General features: G+C 34.0%; 1 protein-coding gene and 2 pseudogenes across 3 annotated transcripts; all 3 read right to left on the reverse strand.

Moving 5' to 3' along the window:
* Positions 1-3,706: 3,706 nt before the first annotated feature.
* Positions 3,707-6,917, reverse strand: LOC127175910 (tripartite motif-containing protein 16-like; annotated as a pseudogene).
* Positions 6,918-7,944: 1,027 nt separating this feature from the next.
* LOC127175936 (tripartite motif-containing protein 16-like) overlaps positions 7,945-27,926 on the reverse strand; it is a 424,611-nt pseudogene continuing 404,629 nt past the window's right edge.
* Positions 11,693-27,847, reverse strand: crema (cAMP responsive element modulator a). Of its 3 annotated transcripts, XM_051127251.1 has the most exons (8): positions 27,723-27,847; positions 25,706-25,775; positions 23,740-23,856; positions 22,876-22,961; positions 21,206-21,351; positions 20,790-20,978; positions 13,792-13,948; positions 11,693-13,708 (listed from the first exon to the last, which is right to left on the reverse strand). In XM_051127251.1, the coding sequence occupies exons 2-8, from the start codon at positions 25,763-25,765 to the stop codon at positions 13,564-13,566; spliced, it is 900 nt and encodes a 299-aa protein (XP_050983208.1). In that variant the 5' UTR covers positions 25,766-25,775; positions 27,723-27,847; the 3' UTR covers positions 11,693-13,563. The 3 variants fall into 3 exon arrangements, with proteins under 3 accessions (XP_050983208.1, XP_050983216.1, XP_050983225.1); XM_051127259.1 differs by lacking the exon at positions 23,740-23,856; XM_051127268.1 differs by lacking the exons at positions 20,790-20,978; positions 21,206-21,351; positions 22,876-22,961; ... (1 more) ...; positions 25,706-25,775; positions 27,723-27,847 and adding an exon at positions 16,893-17,091.

The raw sequence follows: 27,926 nt of genomic DNA on the forward strand, positions 1-27,926 counted from the left end.
ATTTCGGCCACTTTATTTTTCTTGCCACTCGCCATTCTCAACTAATGGTTTTCAACGTTGACTGATACTCTTTTATATGCTAATGATATTAATTAGGGGGTGTATACAAAGATCTGACACGAGTCAGCTGTGCACAATTTCAAGATCATTTGCGATTTATAAATGTCACATCTGGAAGAGAGGTGTACGTTCAAGTTTTTGTGCGCGCATTCATTTTCTCTGAATCGCACTTATGCACTTTTGAGAAATGATCTTAGAACAAATTTAGGATGATTTATATGCAATGAGGCCCCAGATGATTAACCTGGATCAGCTGGACAATTAATTACAAAGGCAATGAGTAATTAACAATTAGTACAACTTAAAACTGTAGCATGTACAGTCTCAGAAAATGTTGTGTTTTGCCCGTCTTTAGTTGTTTGTCCCAGGTTGCATACTTATTTTGTGTTAGAAATCTTAACTTCAATCAACCTAATAATCCGGCAGCAATATTACCCTGTAGCGCAAGTCTGGTCACCCACTGAAGCTAAGAAGGTTTGGGCCTGGTCAGTACCTGGATGGGAGACCACCTGGGAAAACTAGGTTGCTGCTGGAAGAGGTGTGAGTAAGGCCAGCAAAAGATGCTCACCTGGTGGTCTGTGAAGGTCCTAACACCCCAGTATAGTTGTTGTAAATGCTCCTTTAAGAGAGAGCTTTTATTCTGACATCGTATGTCACACTCCAAGCTGGGCAGTCTCGTTAGTTAAGCCACTGTTGCCAGCTGAAGTTTATATCTGTTGAGTCGATCGCTAAAAGGACATGTATACCTGTTAATTTACGTTATTTCCTGCAGCCGTTACTTTGAGGTGTTAGTCATTGACCTCATGGGCGTCAGAAGCAAAATAAATGTGGGTGGGTCATTTTACAAATTAGTCTTGTACATTTTACAAATTAGTCTTATTACAAATACGAACCTGACATTCAAGAGTCTCTCCAACAATAGTGATGGGAATACTATACTGTCAAAAAGCACCGTCCTTCGGATGAGACATTAAACCAAGGACCTGACTGTGGTCATTAAAAATCCCAGGATGTCTTTCAAAAAGAGTAGAGATGTGACCTCGGCATCCTGGCCAAATATGCCCATTGGCCTCTGACCATCATGGCCTCCTAACAATCCCCATATCTACTGATTGGCTTCATCTCGCTGGTGTGTGGTGGGCATTCTGGCGCACAATCCAAGTGGATGCTGCACACTGGTGGTGGATGAAAAGATACCACCTCATAATGTAAAGTGCTATATAAATTTAATGAATTATTATTATTATTATTATTATTAATGAGCACATGTAGCTTGCTCGCACATGCTGTACCGCATGACTGCGTCATAACAGTCAAGCGTAGTATTTCCATATTTTTCTAATCATTATGTTTTGACCTCTTGTATTACACTGACCAAAATTATAAACGCAACACTTTTGTTTTTGCCCCCATTTTTCATTAGCTGAACTGAAAGATCTAAGACTTTTTCTATGTACACAAAAGGCCTATTTCTCTCAAATATTGTTCATAAATCTGTCTAAATCTGTGTTAGTGAGCACTTCTCCTTTGCCGAGATAATCCATCCACCTCACAGGTGTGGCATATCAAGATGCTGATTAGACAGCATGATTATTGCACAGGTGTGCCTTAGGCTGGCCACAATAAAAGGCCATTCTAAAATGTGCAGTTTTATCACACAGCACAATGCCACAGATGTCGCAAGTTTTGAGCGAGCGTGCAATTGGCATGCTGACTGCAGGAATGTCCACCAGAGCTGTTGCCTGTGAATTGAATGTTCATTTCTCTACCATAAGGCGTTTCAGAGATTTTGGCAGTACATCCAACCGGCCTCACAACCGCAGACCACGTGTAACCACACCAGCCCAGGACCTCCACATCCAGCATCTTCACCTCCAAGATGGTCTGAGACCAGCCACCCGAACAGCTGCTGTAACAGTCAGTTTGCATAACCAAAGAATTTCTGCACAAACTGTCAGAAACTGTCTCATCTGCATGCTCGCCGTCCTCATTGGGGTCTCGACCTGACTGCAGTTTGTCATCATAACCGACTTGAGTGGGCAAATGCTCACATTCGATGGCGTCTGAAACTTTGGAGAGGTGTTCTTTTCATGGATGAATCCTGGTTTTCACTGTACAGGGCAGATGTATGGTGTTGGTGTGTATGGTGTTGTGTGGGTGAGCAGTTTGATGATGTCAACGTTGTGGATCAAGTGGCTCATGCTGGCGGTGGGGTTATGGTATGGGCAGGCATATGTTATGGACAACAAACACAGGTGCATTTTATTGAAGGCATTTTGAATGCACAGAGATACCGTGACGAGATCCTGAGGCCCATTGTTGTGCCATTCATCCACAACCATCACCACATGTTACAGCATAATAATGCACAGCCCCATGTTGCAAGGATCTGTACACAATTCCTGGAAGCTGAAAACATCCCAGTTCTTGCATGGCCAGCATACTCACCGGAAATGTCACCCATTAAGCATGTTTGGGATGCTCTGGATCGGCATATACGACAGCGTGTTACAGTTCCTGCCAATATGCAGCAACTTCACACAGCCATTGAAGAGGAGTGGACCAACATTCCACAGGCCACAATCAACAACCTGATCAACTCTATGTGAAGGGGATGTATTGCAATAATTATGCTGTCTAATCAGCATCTTGATATGCCACACCTGTGGTGCATACCGTGGTGGAAGGATTATCTCGGCAAAGGAAAAGTGCTCACTAACACAGATTTAGACAGATTTGTGAACAATATTTGAGAAAAATAGGCCTTTTGTGTACATAGAAAAAGTCTTAGATCTTTCAGTTCAGCTAATGAAAAATGGGGGCAAAAACAAAAGTGTTGTGTTTATAATTTTGGTCAGTGTAAAATGTGTGAGCCTCTGTGTTTCACCAGTGTTTGTTTGTCCCAGTTTCAAAAAGAGAAAGCTTTGAGTGACTGTCCTCCCAACACCTGATCTCAGCATGATTCCTCCCACCAAGATAGAGTCACATAAATGTATGTGTACTGTTTATCATGTATCCAGCAGTCCTAACTAACCTTGTGGGTGTCCACAGCCCATACCACCAAGAGAATTGGGTGTAATTATAAAAAATGGTGGGAATCGCATTAACTGGGGACATTGATCTGGTTCGCTTGTAGATATGGTGACAGATTAATTAAATCCCAGTTGTCCACAGAATAAACATGTTTTCCACATAATTTGTAAATGTTAGTATTATTTGTTGGACAATTGACAGAAGCCAATGGTTATCATCAACTCTTTGGTTACCAACATTCTTCAAAATATCTCCTTTTCTTTTCAACAGAAAAAAGAAACTCATACAGGTTTGGAACAAGTGTATGGTAAGTAAATAATCACAGAATTCCTTTAAGTTCAAATCTCATGTGACTAAAGGAAAGTAAATGGGAGTACTCTTCATGGTCCTGATTCAAATAATACTGGCAATATAGACAAGAAGGAGAGACTAAAGAGAGTTTCCCTAGCAGTGATGTTTATTGAGTGAACTGTACCGAGTGTTACAGAATTCCTGTGTTAAAACAAAATACATCAGTTGAAACACACATTTGCAAATTTGTGAAAAATACAAAACATTTTTCAGGCAAATTTGTCATTTGCATGACTACACAACATTCAAAACCTTAACTCCTGTTAAAAGTGAAATATCTGCTGGAGAAATCATTATACATTTTATTCATATTCAACATGATAAACTATATTTCCTTAAACTGCTTGTATATACCAAATCTGAGAGAAAATGATTGTACATTTTTCCTGCCCTTTTGAAACTAAATTACTACATTTTACCGAAATACAACACATATAGTAATGAACCACTGAATGTGCCAAAGTAAAAATTTCAACAATATTGTGTGAAGACAGAATTATTAATATTGATTGGGTTGTTACTGTCATTGATGACTGTCATTGATATTTATTTAGTTGTAGCACTGTACAATCATTATTTTTTATTCAGAAATCTGGCATGTGTTATTTCAACAGAGACTTCAGCAGACTTCAGAACAGCTGCTAATATATTTTGAAGCTGAAACCCCTAATACACAGTTTTATTTGCTGAATCACTGAATCATCTATATTTTTAGGTCACACAGTTTAACCTTTGATTCTGTTCTATAAAAGAATACAGATTGGACTCTGTGAATGAGGGTCATTGTGTCAGAGACGCTGTAGAAGGACAGAGTTCCTGCACTGTGATCCACATACACTCCTATTCTAGAGGAGCTTAAGACTACAGGAAGATCAGTCTTGTTGTTATTATGCCAGAATGAGCAATTGGACCCGTAGCAGGCCAAACTCCAGGACTGATCATTACAACCAAACTCACTCTCATCACCACGTCCCTTCCTGCTGATGCTCTTATATGACACTGATATATCCACTCGACCACTCCACTCAACCTCCCAGTAACAGCGTCCACACACACTCTCTCTACACAACACCTGTGACCAGTAATCAAATCTGTCTGGATGATCAGGATACGGCTGGACTTTATTAGTGTAAGTAATCACTCTGTTCCCCTCAGACAAACAGAGAAGTTTGTTCACTGTGTTTAAATCCACATTGAGCTGGTGTGAATCTAATGGAGACAGAGCATATAATATACATCTAAACAAGTAAATATACATTTCAAAATAAAACATTTATTACAGTTATACTGTTAAAGTGAAGGTAACCAAGAGCCGGTACTTTTGATATCAGGTGACAACATGTGACTGTGACTGTTATTGACATCATAAGAGTCCTTTTGATCTTTTTTTGCACATTAAAAATTAATTTTATTTTCTATTAATTCTCAAATCTTTTTAGTAGCTCTTTGTGGAAAAGTAATTCAAGATAAAAGACTCTATTTCATTTTTTTGGCTCTAGTTCTGTGTTCATAAAAAAATGTAGTCTATATTTCAGTCTGTTGAATTTCATTATAGAGTAGGTTTAAATGTTTTTGAGACTTACATTGTAGAAACTCCTTCCTGGTCTTGAGCTCAGGGGTAGGACTGTTCATAATATCTGTTACTATGGAAACCAATGATTTATGGTAATTCAGATATAAAGGGAAACTAAATCAAAACCATGTCAGATTCAGATATGATTTGTACTTCTATTACACAGTGTTACAATATATATGGAATGACATACTTCTCTTATAAAAGAAAGAGTTGTTGTTTTACCTTTACCAGATAACATTTTTATCTCCTCTCTGCAGAAATGCTCCAGTTTCTCTCTCAGATGAGACATGGATTTACCAACATCATCAAAAGAGAAATGAGAACTGACAGTGATGCTGGGTGAGTCTGTAGATCCAGGAGGGACAGAGAGAGACTGGAAACTCTACACAGACATAAAGACACAAAAGAAACACCAGCTAAAGACACAGAAAAACAATCTCTGTACATGCTCTACCCTTCCTAAAGATCACTGTCCTGTTCGTCTGTTACCTGGAGGAAATGGATGTGATGGTCTGTGTGTGAAAGCTGCTCCAGCTCAGTGTCTCTCCTCTTCAGATCTTCAATCTCCTGTTCCAACTGCTCCAGCAGTTCTTCAGCTTGACTCACTGCAGCCTTTTCCTGATCTCTGATCAGCTGTGTCACCTCAGAGCGGCTTCTCTCAATGGAGCGGATCAGCTCAGTAAAGATCCTCTCACTGTCCTCCACTGCTGCCTGTGCAGAGCGCTGTTAGGACACACAGAGAGAGAAGCATTAGAATCAGTCCATTCACTCAGATCTTACTGCTACCTCACACAGCCTGTTCCCCACAGTGGGCTTCAGTGGGACTGAAAGAGCTCCAGCACTGGCTCCTCACTGACTGACTGGAGGAGAGTCCTAACTGAGTCTGAAACAGCTCTTCAGCAGCCAGCAGTTGTTCTTCTGCTCAAAACTCACCTTGTGAGACTCCACAGCTTTTCTCAGCTTCTGAAGCTCCTTCTGTCTCTCCTGGATTCTCTGCTGGAATTTTCTCTGGGTTTTTTCCAACTGTCTCTATAAGTGAAAAAACATGTTCAAAGTCAGCAAATACAATGACAGATTTTATTACAGCTTGTAGAGAATGTCACAAAATGAAAGTTTAAAACAAATAGAGCTAAATAATTACATTTAATAAAATTTAGATTTTACTCATTCATCTTTTGTAGCTATTGTGAATAATATATTTTTTTTATTTAGTATAAGTATTAGCAGTGTATTTTTGTTCATACCTGTTTCTCTGTCCACTCAGCTGCAGCTGATACAGTCTTGTGGTTTTTGTGTTCATCCATTGTACACAGATAACATACACAGTGCTGATCAGTTGACAGAAAATCTCCATCAGTTTATCATGTTGAGGGCAGATCATCTCCTGCAGTCGTCCAGTGGCATCCATCATTTTATGTCGCTTTCCTGAGTGAAATTCTTCATGCCGTTCAAAATGATTTTGACAGTAAGATTCCAGACACACCAGACAGGACTTGATGGCTTTGTTTTTTCTCCCAGTACAGACGTCACACTCCACATCTCCAGATCCAGCATAACATTGATCAGGACGAGCAGCTTGTAGTTTTGTCTTCTTGAGTTTCTCCACCACTTCAGCCAGCATGGTGTTTTTACCTAAAACAGGTCTTGGAGTGAAGGTCTGTCTGCACTGAGGGCAGCTGTAGACTCCCTTCTGATCATCCTGATCCCAGCAGTCTGTAATACAGCTCATACAGTAACTGTGTCCACAGGGAATGGCCACTGGATCTTTCAGTAGATCCAGACAGATTGAACAGCTGAACTCATCCTGAGCTGCTGAAATACTGGATTCTGCCATTTTAATGCTCAACAACAGATCACATATAGGTTTCTCTGAACTGAGCTGTTTCCAGCTTTTATATTTAAGAATCATGTGCATATTGCCAGTAAGATAATAAAAAGTTACACAATATAGGACAGACTCAATTTAAGCTGAGTGTAAGAATGCAAAGCTACAGTGAGCCATTGGAGTGGCACTGTCTTGCACACTATCAACACATACATATTTCAGCAAGTGCTATGTCTTTCCTCTAAAGCTTGGTGGCAGCACCATGGATTTGATTGACTTATTTGAAAATGAGCAAGATATTAACTAATTTAACTACTGTATTACTTATATCAAACTGTTTCATTATTAGATACACTCATATAACAGTCTCAGTTGTTACAGCTAGTGAAATTCAAATGTTTAAATTTCAAATAATCTCCACAAGTAACTTAAAATGTTTTGTCATGGTCTTGTAAATTAAAGGAAGAACAAAAAAAATTTGAAAATGACCCCAGTGAAATTATTAAACAAAAATGAGAGACTGACACAAACTTGCATTTAACTGTATTTATTGAAGTAAAACATGTACCCAGTGTTACAGAGTTTTTGTGGTATACATTGCATTTTACTCACTCACAATGTGAAAATACATACAGTGCAGGGAAGTTTTATGACTCCATGAAAAATAAATAAAGCAAAATATATTTTGACTTACTGATATTGATCAACAAAGTAGACCAATAATAACTAGCTTGCTTGTTAACTACAATTTAGGTCTCTGTTCTAATACAGAAATTGTACATACATTTTAATGAAATAGAACAAGAATAAGAATATGCATGTGTGAAACCTAGAAACTTGCATGGCAACACAGCTGGATATAATTCACTTCAATTTAGTCCAAGTGATTTTATAAACCCCTTTTATAATAACGCACACATGGGTTGTTGAAATGTGAAATTTCATCAGTCACTAAAATCTTGAAAATACACAGTGTAGCCATGTTATTTGTGTTGTTACTGACATGGTCAATTTGAATATTTCTTAATTTCTTTCTTATACTCAACAGTCATTGTTAGGTCATATCAGAAGTTATATTAACAATATCCATGTTACTTTTTTTATTGGAAAGTAAAAGACTTTACTATCAAAATCGCTGATTTATCATAGTTTGAACTGTTAATATGCAATTTTATTTGTAGTACTGTATTTATAATGTACACAGTGTAACGTCTGATACACTGTCCCAGTCTGGAGTGAACTTAAACCCAGAATAGAGAGGCCGAGTGAATGTGGTCTGGACTCTGTGAATGAGGGTCATTGTGTCAGAGACGCTGTAGAAGGACAGAGTTCCTGCACTGTGATCCACATACACTCCTATTCTAGAGGAGCTGGAGACTACAGGGAGTTTAGTCTTTTGTTATTGTGCCAGAATGAGCATGTGGAGTCAGAGCAGAACAAACTCCAGGACTGATCATTATGTCCAAACTCACACTCATTTTCCCATCCCTTCCTGCTGATGCTCTTATATGACACTGATATACCCACCCAACCACTCCACTCAACCTCCCAGTAACAGCGTCCACACACACTCTCTCTACACAACACCTGAGGAAGACCATCAAATCTGTCTGGATGATCAGGATACGGCAGGGCTAATTTAGTGTATCTAATCATTCTGTTTTCCTCAGACAGATAGATGTTTTTATTCACTGTATTTGGATCCAGAGTAAGCTGACGTGAATCTAATGGAGACAGAACATATAATCCACATATAAATTAGGAAACCTAATTTCAGTTATTAAAATAAAACTTTATTTTATTATTATTATTTTAGCTTTTTAAGGACTGTAACAGGTACTTTAGAAAGGACCTGACTACATGTAAGTGTCACTGTAATTGACAACATAAAACTGTGTGTGTGTACCTGGTACTCCCTACGGTATACCCCACAAGGACAGTAACACCACATTTTGGTGTGTTATTTTTTTTTCCATTTACACAAATGAAATGTACTGATAAATCATACAAAATAATTTTTTTTTTTAAAGTTTGTACAGTATAAAAATCATTATGTCTATGGAAAGTCCACAATCAGTTTGTGTATGTGTTTACGCATGTAATTATGAATTGTCACTTTCTCTTTAGTTTCACAGTAGAAAAATTTAGTTATTTTAATTTATATTCTTTTAATTTAGTAAGAGGTTTAAGTAATTACATTTAATTTGTTAAATGTATGGGATCGCTGTTCACAAATTAGATTAATAAATAAAAGAATATAACTGATTTAAAAACAATAATAAATACATCCCTTTGTGAAATGACAATCTTGATTGATGAACTAATGTTTAAGGTCATAGTTATGTATTTGTATGTACTGAGTTTATTCTGCACATTTCAGTCTGATTGCTGAATTTCATTATAGAATGGGTTTAAACTTGTTTATTGTGTGTGTGTATTTGTTAATAGTCACTTACACTGTAGAAACTCCTCCCTGGTCCTGGGCTCAGAGGTAGGAATGATCTTGATGTATGTTACTATGGAAACCAAGATCTTTATCATAATTCATATAGTGTATAAAGAGAATGTTCAGGTTGATATATTACATTTTCACATGATATACATGACTATTTCACAAAAGGGAGGGTTAGTGTTTTACCTCTACCAGATATCATTTCTATCTCTTCTCTGCAGAAATGCTCCAGTTTCTCTCTCAGATGAGACACAGATTTACCAACATCATCAAAAAAGAGATGGAGAACTGACAGTGATGCTGGGTGAGTCTGTAGATCCAGGGGGAACAGAGAGAGACTGGAAACTCTACACAGACACAAAGACAAAAGAGAAACACCAGCTAAAGACACAGAAACATTTGATAGAAAATGTGTACAACATGCTCTTCCCTTCCTAAAGACCACTGTCCTGTTTGTCAGATCTCTGTTACCTGGAGGAAATGGATGTGATCATCTGTGTGTGAAAGCTGCTCCAGCTCAGTGTCTCTCCTCCTCAGATCTTCAATCTCCTGCTCCAGTTGCTTCATCTGTTCTTCAGCTCGACTCACTGCAGCCTTTTCCTGATCTCTGATCAGCTGTGTCACCTCAGAGCGGCTTCTCTCAATGGAGCGGATCAGCTCAGTAAAGATCCTCTCACTGTCCTCCACTGCTGCCTGTGCAGAGCGCTGTTAGGACACACAGAGAGAGAAGCATTAGAATCAGTCCATTCACTCAGATCTTACTGCTGCCTCACACAGCCTGTTCCCCACAGTGAGCTTCAGTGGGACTGAAAGAGCTCCAGCACTGGCTCCTCACTGACTGACTGGAGGAGAGCTTCCAGAAAGTCGTGTCTGTACGGTTACAAAAAGTCTGTGAAACAGCGATTATAATGCACATTATTAAACACTCTAAAAAAAACACTAAAAAGCAGCTTGAAATGGATTAACTATATCTGTACATGTAAAGTAATTTATTTACATAAGATTAGTAGTACATTTAAGAAGTGGGAATTTGGAAGAAAGAGAGAGAGGGGAAGAAACTAAAGTAGCACTGAAAGGTTTTACTTGTATGATTTTTTATAGTAGGCCCACACTCTGCTGAAACCATCTTGAAGTAGGTTAAGCTGCTTTCCTGGCCTTAGGTGGTTCAAACTGGTCTCCCAGTTTGGCCCAGATGGTGTTCATGTGGTTTTGCTGGTTAGCAAGCTGATTTCCCAGCTTGAGCAGTTGAAAAATGGCTAAACCCCATCTAAAACAGCCAACAGAACAGCCTAACTAGGCTCGGAGATCATTCAAAGCATCTTATGCTGATACTTGAGAAAATGCGCAACATAAATTCAGAGACAAAACAATTTCTTAAAGGTCAGTGGCTAATCTGTTTTAAAAAACTGCATGAATCTTTTATTATTATTATTTTAAGGTGAAAACCTTTATTTTTAAAGGTGAAAATAGCTCTATTTGGTATGATAGGCTGTTTCCGCCACTGAATAAAAAAAATAAAGAAGGTAATTGCAACTTTTTATCTCACAATTCTGACTTTTTTTCTTGGAATTTTGAGTTTACATCTCACAAGTCTGACCTTTTTATTCAGAATTGTGTCATTTAAACTTGCAATTCTGACTTTTTTTCTCAGAATTGTGAGACATAAATGCACAATTGTGAGTTATAAAGTCAGAATTGCGGGATGTAAACTCACAATTGCGAGAAATAAAGTCAGATATAAAGACTTTTTTCCCTCGCAATTGCGACTTTGAATCTCGCAATTCTGACTTTTTTTCTTGCAATTGTTTTCACCACTGAATAATAATATTTTTAATCGCAACTTATCTCACAATTCTGATATTTTTTCTCAGAATTGCATGATACAAACTCACAATTCTTTCCTCAGAATTATGAGATACTCGCAATTGCGAATTATAAAGTCCAGTTCTGAGGAGAAAAAAAAGACTGATATGTTCAACAAAATTGTGAGTTTATATCTCACAATTCTGACTTAATAACTCACAATTGCCAGTTTATATCACACAATTCTGACTTTATTTCTCAGAATTGTGACTTTATATCTCACAATTCTGAGGAAAAAAGTCTGAATTGTGAGTTTGTATCATGCAATTCTAAGAAAAAATGTCAATTGTGAGATAAGTCACAATAACTTTTTTTAATTATTTTTTATTCAGTGGCAGAAACGAGCTTCCATAAACTGGGGACATTTCATAGACTTAAAATGTTTTTATATACAGCTAGTTATAAATAACAAATGAGCATGTCCCCAAAAGGTGACATTTTGTCATGTTTAGTTAGTATCTGTATACAGTTGTTTTTAGGTACACACATGCACAATTAATAGTGCTTTTCAAAATGCAGTAGGAAGATCATATACATTTACAAAAATATTTTATTAAAAATAGATGTCAGCGCTCTGTACAGTGTTAAAGAAGGGCAGGGCGTACAATCTGTTATATTAACATCAATCTAATTAAGAGATTAATAGTAAACATAAGCTATTTAAATATTAAACCAAATCCATTTTCTGCCCAGACTATATAGAATAGTACATCAGTGAAGCACAGAAACGTGATTGGCTGTAAGTGAAGATAAAGTCATGATTACTAGCATTGTCTGAGAAATAGAAGATACACACACACACACACACCGGCATCCTAACAGCTGAAATATGAGGAATTCTGTTCAGTTAATGCCACCTGTCTTGATTTAGAGAATCTGCACTCTTATTACTCACAAAAGCCTCTTTTCACAAAATTCTCCTCTACCAATATAAACAATGAAATACAAATTAATTACTGAGATTTAAAATTAATATACAATATTACATCAAAAGCAACATTTGTGACGTTCACAATTCATAATGTTACACCATTTTTCTCCATGCAAAATTCACATACTGTTCGTCACATAGCACAAATAAACAAAGCATTAAAGCTCAAGAATAATTTCACTGCCACTCCCTGGGTCTTTCATTGGTTAAACAAACAGATAGCTCCGCCTCAAACTCACTCCATTGGTTGAGCCCATGTTGCTGTGTTGGGATGCTCAAACAAACAGAGCAATCAACCTACAAATGGCTAATTTATAATTTGTGTCTGCATATTAATGTATAGTAAAAGTATTTTAACAAAAATTTTATACTTATGTTACATCCATGAATAAAAGAGCTGAATGAATAGAAGTAAATCTGTGTAATAGGGAGTTAGGAACGGTCTTAAAGGGACAGTACACCCAGAAATGAATTCTCATTCTTATATATTCACCCTCATGTAATTCCAAACCTGTGTGACTTTCTTCCACAAAAAAACAAAAGAAGATATTCTGAAGAACTGGTTTTGTCTACACAATATAAGACAATGAGGTTCAAAACAACACTGTATTTTCTAAAACGTCACCTTTTGTGTACCAGAGAAGAAAACAAAAGTGTACATTTTTGGGTGAACTATCCCTTTAAGCACTTACGTCAATATTATGTCACGTTTCTTGGTGATGTTTTAGGTCACTGTTACATTCAGCCATGAACTCTTATGACTACTAATAAACAACTTCAAACAGTTCAATCTAATGCACATAATTTTACTTACATAAAAAAATCAGTGGAAAATATTGTGTTTTAGCAATTAGGTGATTCACACTGCACACATAAACGGCATAAACTGAAGTTCTGACTTTGTACTAAAAATATAGTGATTTCTGGGGTGTTGCATTAAATGTTTTCTTTATTAAAAACCACAGTTTTTTTAATTATTCATACTGAAATGTGCAAACTTGATTGAAATCTAATTTACACAAGGAAAAGGACCTGATTTAAACAGGTCCAAAACATAATGTATTGCTATAAATTGTTTAAATTCCCTGGGTTGCCTCAGATTTACTGAATAGAAATTGTATTTTCCACATATTTCCTGCTAAATTATATGTCTAACAAAAGTGCTGTTTATGTGTGCAGCAGTTTACTTTGCTTGTTCTGATTTCAATCTAAAAACACTTTTTTTTTTTCACACAATCAGTGAAGAGTTCCAGTTTTTTTGAAACACAGAGAACAACAATATACGCCCGTCTTAAAATGTGTGTTTGTGTGTGTGTGCGTGTGAGTAGCATCCTCAAAGCAACATTAGCAACTTCTTATAAAAACATTTGGCCAAACAAACAAAAAACCGCTAAAATCCAGGCGATGCAACAGAAGAAGAGAAGAAAAGGTAGTGTGTGAATCACACAGTCCTTGTGCAGTGTTTGTGAGGGTTATTCTGGTTTGTGGCAGTAGATGTCTTTAAGAGCTTTGAGCTCCTCTATGAGAGTCTTGTTCTGGTTTTCCAGCACAGCGACGCGATTCTCCAAGCACTTTACGTATTCTTTCTTCTTTCGGCGACACTCGCGGGCCGCTTCCCTGCAACGCGAAATGAAAGGTCATCAGTGCATTAGTTGAAGCACATGTGTGCATGAATCGCTGAGACTTAGGTGTGTGGGTACCTGTTCTTCATCAGGCGGACTTCTCTCTTGCGTGTGGCCTCCTCTGCGTTCTGTTGTGGGCTGTGCATGGCCCCCGGTGACGCTGCCATAACGACGCCTGGTGGTAACCCTGACGACGGGGAGCGGATCTGATATGCTGGCATGTCTCCTGTGGCAGCTACATGCACAAATATACACCAAATGCATTATTTGACAGATAAATGGGTAATATTTTAATTAAATAGTTAATGTTCACCTCTGCTTGGTAACATTAATGCATTAAAAATTAAAATGGACAGTAGTATATTTATAAATGAACACTACACAAAATGTAATAATAATTGCTGTAAAAAATGACAACCATATTATAAAATGTAACCAATAAATGATGGTGAAAGATGCAACAAATAATATTTTTAAATTTAATCTGTTTTAACATGTCTTAATGTATAAATATACATAAACATACACATACTTGCAAAACACTAAAAATAATAACTCTATTTAGTTTATTTATTACATTTTTTATTGTTATTACTATTATTATTTCCAAACATGTAGAAGAAAATTATATAAATTTGTTTATTTATATATTAACTACATATGTATAAAGATTTTTACACTATATATATATGTTTTAGAACTGCAAAAAAAAAAAAAAATATATATATATATAAGTATATATGTATAAATATTTTTTTACACTATATATATTAATGCACTTCAAAAAAAGAATATATATAAAAACATATATGTATATATGTTTATTTCTATATGTATATATGTATAAATATTTTTACACTATATATATATATATATATATATATATATATAGTTTAAAGATTTTTTTTACACTATATATATTAATGCACTGCAAAAAAAGAACTGCAAAAAAATAAAATACATATATATATATATATATATATATATACACACTACCGTTCAAAAGTTTGGGGTCAGTACATTTTTATTGTTTCTTTCTTTTTTTTTTTTTTTTTAAGAAATTAATACTTTTATTCACCAAGGATGTATTAAGTTAATAATTAAAAGTTTATTAAAGGTTAATAATAAATAATTTACATTGTTATAAAATATTTATATTTTGAATAAACACTGTACTTTTTAAACTTGTTATTCATGAAAGAATCCTGAAAAAACAAATCACAGGTTCCAAAAAATATTTGGCAGCACAACTGTTGATATTATCCAACATTGATTATTCTAATAATAAATCTGCATATTAGAATGATTTCTGAAGGATCAGGTGACACTTAAGACTGGAGTAACAGCTGATAAAAATTCAGCTTTTCATCACAGGAATAAATTCTATTTTAAAGTATGTTAAAATAAAAAACATTATTTTATACTGTAAAAACATTTTGCAATATTACTGTTTTTTTTCTATATTTTAATCAAATAAATGCAGCCTTGATGAGCATAAGAGACTTCTTTAAAGACTATTACAAGTCTTACTGACCCCAAACTTTTAGAACGGTAGTGTATATATATATATATATATATATATAGGGCATATTTTAGGGCATATTTTAGCTATGCCCTAAAGCTTTGCTAGTCTATTAACAGTATTTATTAATAGTAATATTAATAAATGAATAAACATATTAATAGTAATATTCACAGTTTTTATTATTATTATAGCCTATTATTATGATGTTCTCTGCAGTGACAACTTAAACTCCAACTGAAAAACGTAAACATTTGTGAATTCTTGTCATCTATATATTACATACTTTATTATATATATATATATATATATATTTTTTTTTTTTTTTTCAGTTCTACTTTGTGCTAAACTATTGAAAGACTTTGACACTGAAAATTAGCCAGTGACCTGCTATAATTCATCTGACCAATAAAAAGCCACATAACACTGAGTCTAACCAATCAGCTGTGACTTCTATTGTGACCAGGCTTAAAAGAGCAGGTCTAATTAAACTCATAAGTTTATGCAATAAATCTAAAACGATAACAACAAGTGGTTACATAAAAGACTTCACATCCACCCACCCACACATCATTAAAAATATTTAAAGCAACATTCAAAAGCAAATTTAAGCAGTACAAAAAGTTGCTGGTCCAATACAGACAGTTTTAATGCTGCTATCAAACAGTGTTCCCAGCAGTAAACATCCTCCAACAAACTGGATATGCTCGGACTTAATGTGCATGTATGTGTGTGCGTTTGTTATCAGACAGTGTGACAAAATGCTGACGTCACCGCGTGCGTCGTTACCCAAACCCCCGCCCGATTCCCTCTCTCTCTCCGCCTCTCCCTCTCTCTTCGTCTCGGCTTCGGCCGGCTTCCAGGAAACAGACTGACGTCAAACAGAAGCCCCTCCCTCCTCCCCCCTCATTCTCTTGCCGCTTTTGTCTGTCTCTCTCTCAATGATTCATGTGTGTGAACTGACTTTCAGATTCGTAGCCTGATTCCATAAAACTGAAAATGTCAATGAGTGAGTTTATGACTGAGAAGAAAGTTTCAACCACATTAAAGGAAACAACCACAACAAGCACAAAAACAAGTCATTCTTCCACTGTCTTGGGACTGACTTTCTCAGAATGTTTACAAACTTTTGCACAAGATAAAACATTGCTTTTTATCAGCATTGCAAGAACCATATACTGCAACAAACACTTATTAATAGTAATATTCACTATGTTTCTATTATTATAGCTTATTATTCTGATGTTTTATGCAGTGACAGCACATACGCCAACTAAAAAAATGTAAACGTTTTAGAATTATCATCTATATATTATATCCTTCATAATGTTTATAATAATTACTGTGTTTATAATTATTATTATACTTGCATTATTATTATATGAACTCATATTATCACACAGGATCATTTTAAAATTACTAGTAAAGGTGAAACAACTAAAAATCGACTAATTTAAATGTTCCATATTCAATAAAAAATAAAAATAAAAATAAATAAAGAAAAAAGCTTATATTTAAAAAAAGAAATGCAACTATTATTTACCAAATGAAAAAATACAAAACTTCATTAGAATGCAATACATTAACATCACACTGGCTTTTACCCTTATAAAACACACACACACACACACACACACACACACACACAAACTCTCACCTGACTCCGTCTCTTCCCCAGTCACTGCCATCTCTATGCTGTAGTAATCCAGTTGTGATGGTCTTTTGAGCACTATCTTATATTTCCTTTTTATTTCCTCTCAAAGCTTTCTCTTCCTTCCAGCTGGTTCACTGAGTGAGTTTCTCTCTCATACACTCTTTCTGACTGTCTTAGTTTGAGTTGTGACACTTAGTGTTTTGCCTTTAACCCTCCCTCCCTCCTCTCTCTCTCTCTCTCTCTCTCTCTCTCTCTCTCTCTCTCTTGCCCTCTCCCTCCCTCTCCCACTCTCTCTCTCTCAGTCAGATTACTATTAAGGGCATTGACATCACTATGACATCACGGCAGTCTCACAGGGAAATAACACACTGTCTCTGGAGAATGCCCTCCCCACACCCGTGTGTGTGTGTGTGTTTGTGCGCAAGAGGACACTTGCTTAGTAATTAAACATTTGTGCTTAAATTCATAGCCTGAGGAAAATTAACTAACTTCTAATAGAGAAGAGAAGAGTAGAGAAGAGTAGAGAAGAGTAGGGAAGAGAAGAGAGGAAGGAGGGAGAAGTTGTTGAGTGTGATGTATTTTTAGATCATGATGACGCAAAAGCATTTCAGCACAAACAAAAGGATACTGTGCCCATTTTACCTCATAACACTAACACAGGCATCTGAAATGGTACACACACATGCACACACTCATACGTCAGTCGTCCTATCACAGTTTACATAGATAAATAATTCCAGCTATATCTTTAAATCATATCTGTTTCAACAGGTTTGAAATCATTTAAAACGGTCTATCTGTTGTCATGATCTCTTCTGCTCAGTGCTGCAGAACTGTTCTTTATCAGTGTTAACGTTTTAAAACCTTTATTCTCAGTTACTTTAATTCAAACTTAGTTAACATAAAATACATTTGAAAACATAATTTTCACTAAATCATTACACTTCCAGTCAAACGTCGTTGAACAGTAAGATTTTTAATGTTTTTTAAAGTCTCTTCTGTTCACCAAGCCTGCATTTATTTGATCTGAGGTACAGCAAAAACAGTAAAATTTTGAAATATTTTTACTATTTAAAATAACTGTTTTCTATTTGAATATATTTTAAAATGTAATTTATTCCTGTGATTTCAAAGCTATATTTTTAGCATCATTACTCCAGTCATATGATCTTTCAGAAATCATTCTAACATTCTGTTTTGCTGCTCAAACAACAGTTATCGTTATTATTATGTTGAAAACAGCTGAGTGGAATTTTTTTCAAGTTTCTTTGATGAACAGAAACTTCAGAAGAACAGCATTTATCAGAAACAGAAGTCTTCTGTAACATTAGAAATGTCTTTATCATCACTTTTAAATTTAATTTAAATTTAAAGCATCCTTGCTAAATAAAAGTTAAATAAAAAAGAAAAAAATACTGACTCCAAGCTTTTGAATGGTATAGTGTATAATGCTGATCTTTGGATCATTCTATACATCAAAATATCCTAAACAAATGTTTTAAATATTGATAATAATAATTATTATAATGATTTCTGAAGGATCATGTGACACTGAAGACTGGAGTAATGATGCTGAAAATGTAGCTTTGCTCACAGGAATATATTTCATTTTAAAGTATATTCAAACAGATCACAGTTATTTTAAATTGAAAAATATTTCACAATATTGCTGCTTTTGCTGCATTTTGGATCACATAAATGCAGGATTGGTGAGCAGAAGAGAATTCTTTAAAAAACATTATACATCTTAAATCTTAAAATACTTTAAGACTGGTAATGACTGGTAATGTATTTACAAACTATCTAAAATAAAATATAGAATAATATAATAAAATATGAAATATATAAATATTTTTATAAAATATATAAATATTAAAAGATAATTACAAATAATATATGACATAAAAATGCACTATCCAGAATTTTTATAATTCATGAATGAAAACATTTTGTAATATTATTTTGATGTACAATTTCCATGGTAATGCAATGTCTGATTTTAAAATGCCTTTCAAAGGATGAATTTTGAGATTTTAAGTTTTGAGCTGATATATAATTTCTTAGGATATCTAAAGCGTGATAGGGAAAAGGGCAACGAAGAAAGTCTTCTGTGACAAAGGTCAGAACTCATGTTATGATGTAGATTTTTTAAGTTGCACTCTTGACATATATTAATCTATTATTAACACAAAAATGTGGTAAAATATCTATTTAGGAGTCTTAGCCCTTTCCAACGATGTATAGTTTGTCATGATTAGATTAGGATTTATTTGTAATATGGTGACGTAAACGGGGGGGCGGTGACAGTTAAAGGGTTAAATACTATATTTATATTTTTTACCTCACCAAATTTTGCATTTTATATTTCTGCTTATAAAACAAGAAAAACAATAGAGTGCATTTAAAATAATTTAAAATATTTGAACTACTCATTGAAAACTAATTTTAATATCTCAATGATGTTTAGATAGTTTACTGGAAAACCAGAATACTGATTACGAAAATTATTTTTGCATTGTTCATCACTAGGACTTTATATTTAATGAACCAAGATCAGGGTACAATTATTATTATATAATTTTTAAGAGAATAATTCAGAATTCTCATTCTATAGTGACCCAGTTCACACGCTGAAACTCTTATCTTTAAAATCAAGGAGATTTTCAACCGTAGTTTGTCAACATAACAAATTTAACCAGTTTTTTTTTTCCTCAGTTCCTGCAAAGTCTGGAACTTCAGCACATGATAAAACAAGTCCAACAAGTTTCCCACAATGCAACATTTGGTTCAGTGTCCTCCCATGCTCAGAGCCCAGTGTCAGCAAACAGCTCATACACACATTTGTTGTTTTTGTGTTTCAACATTGCTGAAATTACAAGAATGCTACAAAAAATGCATTTAACCTCTTTCTGTCTGACTGACTTCAGAAGCAAAAGAAGTGGTTGTGGTTCATATTAAAGCATTTACAGGAAACCCCGGGTATTAAGACTTGTATAGCTCAATATATAATGTAAATGATGTCTCTTAGTAGTGTCCTGTAGTAGTAAACCCATGAAAGATTTGCTTTATTTTAAAAAATCCACATCGTTTTATACATATTTTGGACTATTGGGGGCACCATTATTTCGATGACGTGAAATGGTTGCACTCGGTGAGCTACTAGCACTACCTTTTGCTATTTTTACCGCAACACAACTTGGAAAATAATATGACCGCAGCTACTGAAAGAGCTTACAGGTGGTGATTGATATAAGCGCAGGCTTAAACCAAATGCCGTCCTATCGATTTTTCACCACATGGAGTCTAAACACCTTCGGATATTGAGTGCAATCCGTGCTAAGAAACTCCTTCAGTGGCTGCGGCATCATGACAAGCATCAGCATGTTTACATCCTGCCAGTATGGCATTTAGTTTTTGTTTTTGTAAGCTCTGTCAGTAGCTGTGGTCTACTAAAAGCCATCAGCGCTAAAGCAAAGAACAAAGACGCAGGTCTTTAGGACGTTTTATTCATCCACATGCATCTCCCCATTCTTTTCTCCTCTTCTTATCGCTAGTAAAGCAGTGAAGACTTACATTGCTTACCTTGTTGCCCTTCGACTGAAAATTACAACCAAAAACCGCACAATGTGGCGTAACCGTATTTCATTTTCTGAATTGTGTCACAGTAAAAATAGCAACAGGTAGCACCAGTAGCTCACCGAGTGCAACCATCATCAAAATAATGGCGCCCATCATAGTCCAAAATATGTATAAAACGATGTGGATTTTTTAAATAACGAGAATCATATTTCAGTATTTCAGAGACATCATTTAATTTATATCAAGCCATACAAGCCTTAATACCCAGGGTTCCTTTTAAGCAGATGTGTAATGAAAAAATGGTTCATTGAAGTTCCTTACCCTGAACGAGCACCTGTCCAGCAGTGAGCAGTAGCTGTTGGCCGGGGTCTCCAGGCTGGGCTCCGTACTGCAGGATAGTGGCCCCAGGCTGCGGTGTGGCAGGGCTGGGAAGAGTCAGAGCCTGAACCCCCTGGAGGGCCTCTCCTCCAGGGCCGGCCAGCTGTATCGCTCCACCTTGAGTGATTGCAACTGCACAGACGTGAAACAATAAGACAGTTAGTCTTGAATCTGCTCAAACACCTGGTATAACAAATTATTAGAGTTTGGGAAACATTTGTGCAATATCTAATGTGTTGCTATTTCATAAGAATGGGCTGATGAACAACAAAACCATTCATTTTAAGAGTAATTACTTGAGTTTACACTTCATGCTGCATAAAGACATAATAGTTTATGAGTAATGAGCTCAGACGTACTGTATTGCCCTGAGCTGGTCTGGTAGATTGAAGATGGTGCCGTCACAGTAGCAACACTGGTGGCTGGAGATTCTTCCTCCACTTTCTCCTCTTCCTCAATCTTAGGCACAGCAGGCACATCTGATGACAATTCATTAAGAATTTTCCTGAAAATACATATGTAGGTAAAAATTACATTAACTTTATCTTAATGTAAAGAGTTAACTTCATCTGGCATTAACTTCAGTATCAGAATCTCTCACAAAATTTCAGGAAATTCTGGCAAAAATAAATATGTGTGCTGTTGGTGTGTGGGTTTCTGGGTATTACTGGGTTTGGAGTTTTTTGTTAAATGCAGGGATGATATGAATGCTGTCAGGTGATGAGGTCATGTTACACTTAACTAAACTATTAAAACTATCATTTTCAGTAAGTAAAATGAATCTGGAATTAAATTAAATATAAATATTATATGAAAAATATATTTTAAAATATAAACTAATGTTAGAGCTGAAATAAGTTAGATGAGGTACTAAAATAAAAATAAATTAACTTTTTAGAAATATATATATATAAAAAAAGAAACAATGACAAAAGCACATGACAAAATTACTAAACCTTTAACTAAAATTAAAATGAAACCTTCAAATATATAAAAGGTAATTCAAATAATAATAATAATAAATAACAAAAAAGAGAGAGCACATAAAATGACTAAAATTGTAACTAAAATTATATTGAACAATATCATTATTGTTAAATATATATTATTATTAGACATAAAAATAATTTAATTTCAGTTTGTTGTAACATTTTTAACTGAGAACAAGTTTACCTTAATAATATAAAATGCTAAAAATAATTAAAAATGAAAATTACAGTTTTACCAAAAATTAAAATGATTAAATACAAAAATGAATCAATATATTATTCAAAATTAGAAATGTATTTTAGTGATACTAAAATAACACTACTGGCAACTCTCTTACATAAAATAAATGTACATAGAAGGACTAAAAGTACTAAAATGACAATAAAAATAAAATTAAACTTTATTAAATAAAATAATAATAAATTACAAAAAAATAAAAATAGCAAAAGCACATGAAATGACTAAAATTCTAAAAATTAAAATGAACAATATGATTATTATTAAATATATTATTATTCAACATAAAAAACATATTTCAGCTTGTTGCAACATTTTAACTTGAGAACAAGTTTACACTGGTGTGCTTAATTTCAATTAATATAAACTATAGACAGATAGATATATAGATAGATAGATAGATAGATAGATGATAGATATAGATAGATATATCAAATCTGCTAAAAATTACAACACCCCCCCCCCACACACACACATAATTACTAGTGTTCTAAATAAAATTTAAATTAATAAATTAATAAAAAATTATAATAGTATTTTAATGATAATAAAATAACACTTGCCAACTAAGTAAACTAAGTAAACTAAGTAAAAGTACTAAAACTGCAATAAAAATCTAATTAGAATATTAAATAAAAATATAAAAAACAACAATAAAATAAAAATAGCAAAAACACATAAAATGACAAAAAACGTTTACTACAATTAAAATAAAACCTGAAGATATATAAGATCAAATGTAATTCAAAATATTAATAAATACTATAACAGTTCAAAAATATTGCTCAAGAACTGATCTCACCTGTAAGACGGACGTCTGGACAGAATCTCCCTTCTCTTCTGAGGATCTGATGGTGTCGTACCCGATCCACCAGTATCAACAGCTACCTGAAAAAGTCCAAACACACATATAACCGTGTCTTAATGCCAAATGAGACTTTAAAAGATTTAAAAAACATTTGTGGTGGGGAAAATGATCAGTGAAGAACTATTTACATAAAGCGTTAGTATTTAGCTACCAGTCATTTCAATAATTCACTGTACAGGATATTCTTAAAAAATATATATTTTGTTATGTATTGATGACAGAAAAAATCATACAAGTTTGAAATGACATGAGGGTGCCCAAATATTGACATAAGTTTAATTTTTGTATGTACTATCTCTTTAAAAAAACAATGCATACATAAGAAAATGTGTTTTTCATAAGTTGTTCTCTTTGGATAACAACTGTGCCAGTGACCATGAGTCTTCTATCTCCTCCTGAGCAGATTTGTTTTGTCTGACGTGGGCTTTGTGTGTGCGTGTGACCGACAAGATCAGATGCATTGACTCTCACACAACTCAAATCTCATTACTGCTCCGTACAGCTACTCTCACTCTTCTTGTTACTATGTCAATCTGCTTCTCCTTCATCCCATTGATCCAGGGATAAGTAAACGTGCCCTGTGATTGGATACAGCTGCTCATAACGTGATTGGTCAGTCTCTCCAGGTGAAGGAACAGGTAAATGAATAACAGGATTGTGCTTTCGATGGCTCACAGATCAGCATGTTTTGGTTTAACAAGAGTGGACTTTATAAATGATAGCTTTTACTAAGGTTTATATTTACACTAGTCCTGTACAAATGTATTTTATATTTATAAAAAAGCTGTATGTGTGTACCTGCACAGTTTGTATCTGAGGTGACTGGATAACAGAGGGCTGTGTGGTCTGAATGACTCCCTGCACCTGCAGTGTCTGTCCATCAGGTAATGACACCACAGACACACCCTCATTCACCTGAGACAGAGACAGAGACGGTAAATAATGTCTGACACTCTTTGGCCCTGTGTTGTTATTGTTAGCGAAAACTAAAACTATTAAAAATTCATTTTCAAAATTAATTAAAATAAAACTGATGTAAAATAAAACATAAGTATTAGATGAAAAACTTTTGAATGTTTTTTATTTTTTTTTTAACATTTTTGTAAACAATATATATATATATATATAATTTTAATCTGCAACATTAAAATAAAAAAAAATATTTAAAAATATTAATATAAACAATAGTATTTTATTGATACTAAAATAACACTGTTGGCAACTTGCGTAAATAAAATTAATTTAAGTTGAAATACTAACTTTAATAAAACTGCAATAAAAATACATGAAAGAAATACAAATAGCAAAAAAAAAAAAAATACAAATAGCAAAAGCACATAAAATGACTAAAATATTCATTAAAATGAATATGAACAATACTATTATTATTAAATATACATTATTATTGAACATAAAAAGAATTTTATTTCAGCTTGTTGCAACATTTTGAAAAATTAATTAAAAACAATATTTGTAAACTACATAAATACATTTAATAAATGATGAAAATGACAAAAAAAAAAAATCCTAAAAATATACTAAAAATAACACTGTTGGCAACTAACTTAAATAAAATAAATTTAAGTAGAAGTACTAAAATTACTAAAACTGCAATAAAAATAAATGAAAGCTTAGAGTATTAAATAAAAATATAAAAATTAGTTAAAATAAAAATAGCAAAAGCACATAAAATGACTAAAATTCTAACTAAAATTAAAATGAACAATATCATTACTATTACATATACATTATTATTAAACAAAAATAATTGTATTTCAGTTTAACATTTTAACTTAACAACAAATTTTTCTTGATGTAATTAATTTTACAAATTAATTAAAAACAACATAAACTACAGAAATATATATGTACAAAAAACAAAAAATACAAAAAAATAAAATCTACTAAAAAAAGACAAAACCCCCAACTAGAGTTTTAACTAAAATTAAAATGAGTAAATGTAAATATTATTCAAAATATTAATAATAACAAGAATAGTATTTTAATAATACTAAAATAACTCTGTTGGCAACTAACTTAAATAAAATACATATAAATAGTCTTAAAATGACTAAAACTGCAATAAAAATAAACGAAAACAAAAAATACTACATACAAGTAGAAAAAAAATTAAAATATAAAAATAGCTAAAGCACATAAAATGACTAAAATTCTAACTAAAATTAAAATGGACAATATCATTATTATTAAATATAAATTAGTATTAAACATACATATTCATTAAAAAATACTTCTAAACTCATTTAAATTATTAATACTTTAATAGTATATAAATAATATTAAAATATTAAAATATTATTAAAAGTCACATTTTGGTTCAAACTCTTTTTTAACATTTAATCTGTAAAATATTGCAGTCTTAAACCACACATAAAGTACAATGGTATTGCCATATTTTTTTGGACACAGTATCATAATAATACTATTTTTATTTTTGGTAATACCATGCTATTATCATGTTATGATAATTACCATGTTAAGATCCACATAAATCCTATGATATATGAATACAATAATCAAACCATCTCATGGTAATAATTGAAACTAAACATCGCTGTACCATGGTACCACCACAGCACTGCTTCCTAAGGACTGGAATGTGTAATAGTGTCTGTAAATATGATTTTGAAACACTTCCCTGAGTTTATTGTTTCAGTGCTGTATGATCTGTGTAACAGGTGTCACATCTGTGCAAGATATTGCTTGTACCTGTGTGAGTGAGTGAGTCAGAGTCAGACTGTACCTCACTTGTTGCTTTCTCAGTTGCACTGGCTTCCTGTTGCGCTACGGTTGCAGTTTCCATGGCGATCGGCCTAGCAACAGAGCAGAGAGGAAATGCACAGTCAGCGCTCTATAGAGTCACACGTCACAAGGTTTTAAACGGCCTACTGCATTTGACGCAATAATCCATCCTTTTAGCACAAACGTTTGCCAATCTACTGCTTTAAAATGTCATGCAATAAAACTTCTGCATTTGTGAGTGTTAAAATGTTAAAGGATTTGTGAAACTTATGAAGCAGCTTCTTATTGTGCACAGTGGAGTTTTTCATCTGCTGACAGAGTAAATGGACGTTTTGCCCTCATGAGGCTGAAATATCATAACTTTCTAATATTATGAAAAATGCATGACAAATTTATGGTTAAATAGAGAATAAGTGTTTTTGTTTTAATAATATTGAATATTTAGGTTTTACCAGGTAAGAGAGACTAATCAAAACTAAAACTAAGGAAAAATACATTTTTATACTATACTACGGTATTTTTATATGCATTAAACCTAGGAGTTTAATGACTGCAAGTACAGAGTACTTAACCAGTCAAAAGTTTTTGAACAGTACAATTTTTAATGTTTTAAAGAAGTTTCTTCTGCTCACCAAGCCTGCATTTATTTGATCTAAAATACAGCAAAAATTGTGTAAAATTTTAAAATATTTTTACTATTTAAAATAACATTTTCCATTTGAATATGTTTTAGCATCATTACTCCAGTCACATGATCCCAAAAATCATTCTAATATTCTGATTTGCTGCTCAAAAAACATTATTATTGTTATTATTATTATGTTGAAAACAGCTGAGTAGAATTTTTCACATTTCTTTGATGAATAAAGTTCAGAAGAACGTCTTAAAAATATTAATAATAAATAATAATAATAATAATAAACCTTTCTTGAACAGCAAATCAGCATATTAGGATGATTTCTGAAGGATCATGTGACATTGAAAACTGGAGTAATGATGTTGAAAATGTAGCTTTGATCACAGGAATAAATTACATTTTAAAATATATTCAAATAGAAACCAATTATTTTAAATAGTAAAAATATTTTACATTTTTTGCAGTATTTTGGATCAAATAAATGCAGACTTGGTGAGCAGAAGACATTTAAAAAAACATTAAAAATCTGTTCAAAACCTTTTGGCTGGTAGTGTATAAAAAATAAGAAAACAGATAAGTAATGTAAAAATGACTATATTATTATAACAGTGGTTTATTATGATTAAAAAATGCGCGCACAAAAAACACACGCCTAATACATGCACTTCCTCATTCTGTCTAAACGATTCTTGGCAAGTGCACAAACGTCTCAGTTATTCAAGATAAGCAGACTCATAAAATTTATGAGGAACATATTTTTACTCCATTGCTTCAGTACGCCAAGATTACTCATTTCAGTGCTGATATAAAGGTGTATTATGTCAGTGTTCGCTTAACTTCTGTTTCCTCGCCGGACTGCCAGAACAAACGCGCGCAAACTTTGAACACTCGCGCTTATGTAACAGAAACGGTGGCACGAGGATGTGACATACATTATTGCAACATTCATGCGCTTACAAATAAATACTGGAGAGTCTGCTAAGTTTTCAGGCTCTTTAGGCAAGCTTTCTATTATATTTACTTGCATAGTCCTGAACCAAGCTGCGTCATTCTCCACAACCTCAATGAATTTTTAATATCGCCAACTCTGCATTTAACTTGATCTTTTTGCTTGGTGACTCAGATTGTATTTCAGAGTAGCTCTGATTATTAATTTAAACATTTACTATATGAAATCTGCGCGCTTTTTCTTATTCTCACGTTTATTTTCTTGTCAACAGTAGTTTAGCTGTGGTTAAACCAGGAACCGCGTTCTAGACAGCTTCGCCTCATTGCACATATTATATTGAGAAACTAATTTAACAGCAGCTTCATGTTCGCCTTCCTGCGCTCATCTCCAAGTCCTCTCTGGCGGCCGATCGACATGCCAGCAATAACTTACCCGAGTTTTACGTAGAGTCTCGTCACTCGTTACGGGTGGAGAGGAAGCCCGACTCGCTGCACACGTAGAGCCCACGTCAGCTCTGATGATGCGCCTGGGAAATGTGCACTATGCTGCCGGAGGCCCCGACAACACACACACACACACAACACATTGTGGGCGGAGCCTAGGCGCTTGAGGGGCCGCTGTCACTCTCCAAATGCC

This window comes from Labeo rohita, chromosome 2, assembly GCF_022985175.1.
Source record: "Labeo rohita strain BAU-BD-2019 chromosome 2, IGBB_LRoh.1.0, whole genome shotgun sequence".
NCBI lineage: Eukaryota > Metazoa > Chordata > Actinopteri > Cypriniformes > Cyprinidae > Labeo > Labeo rohita.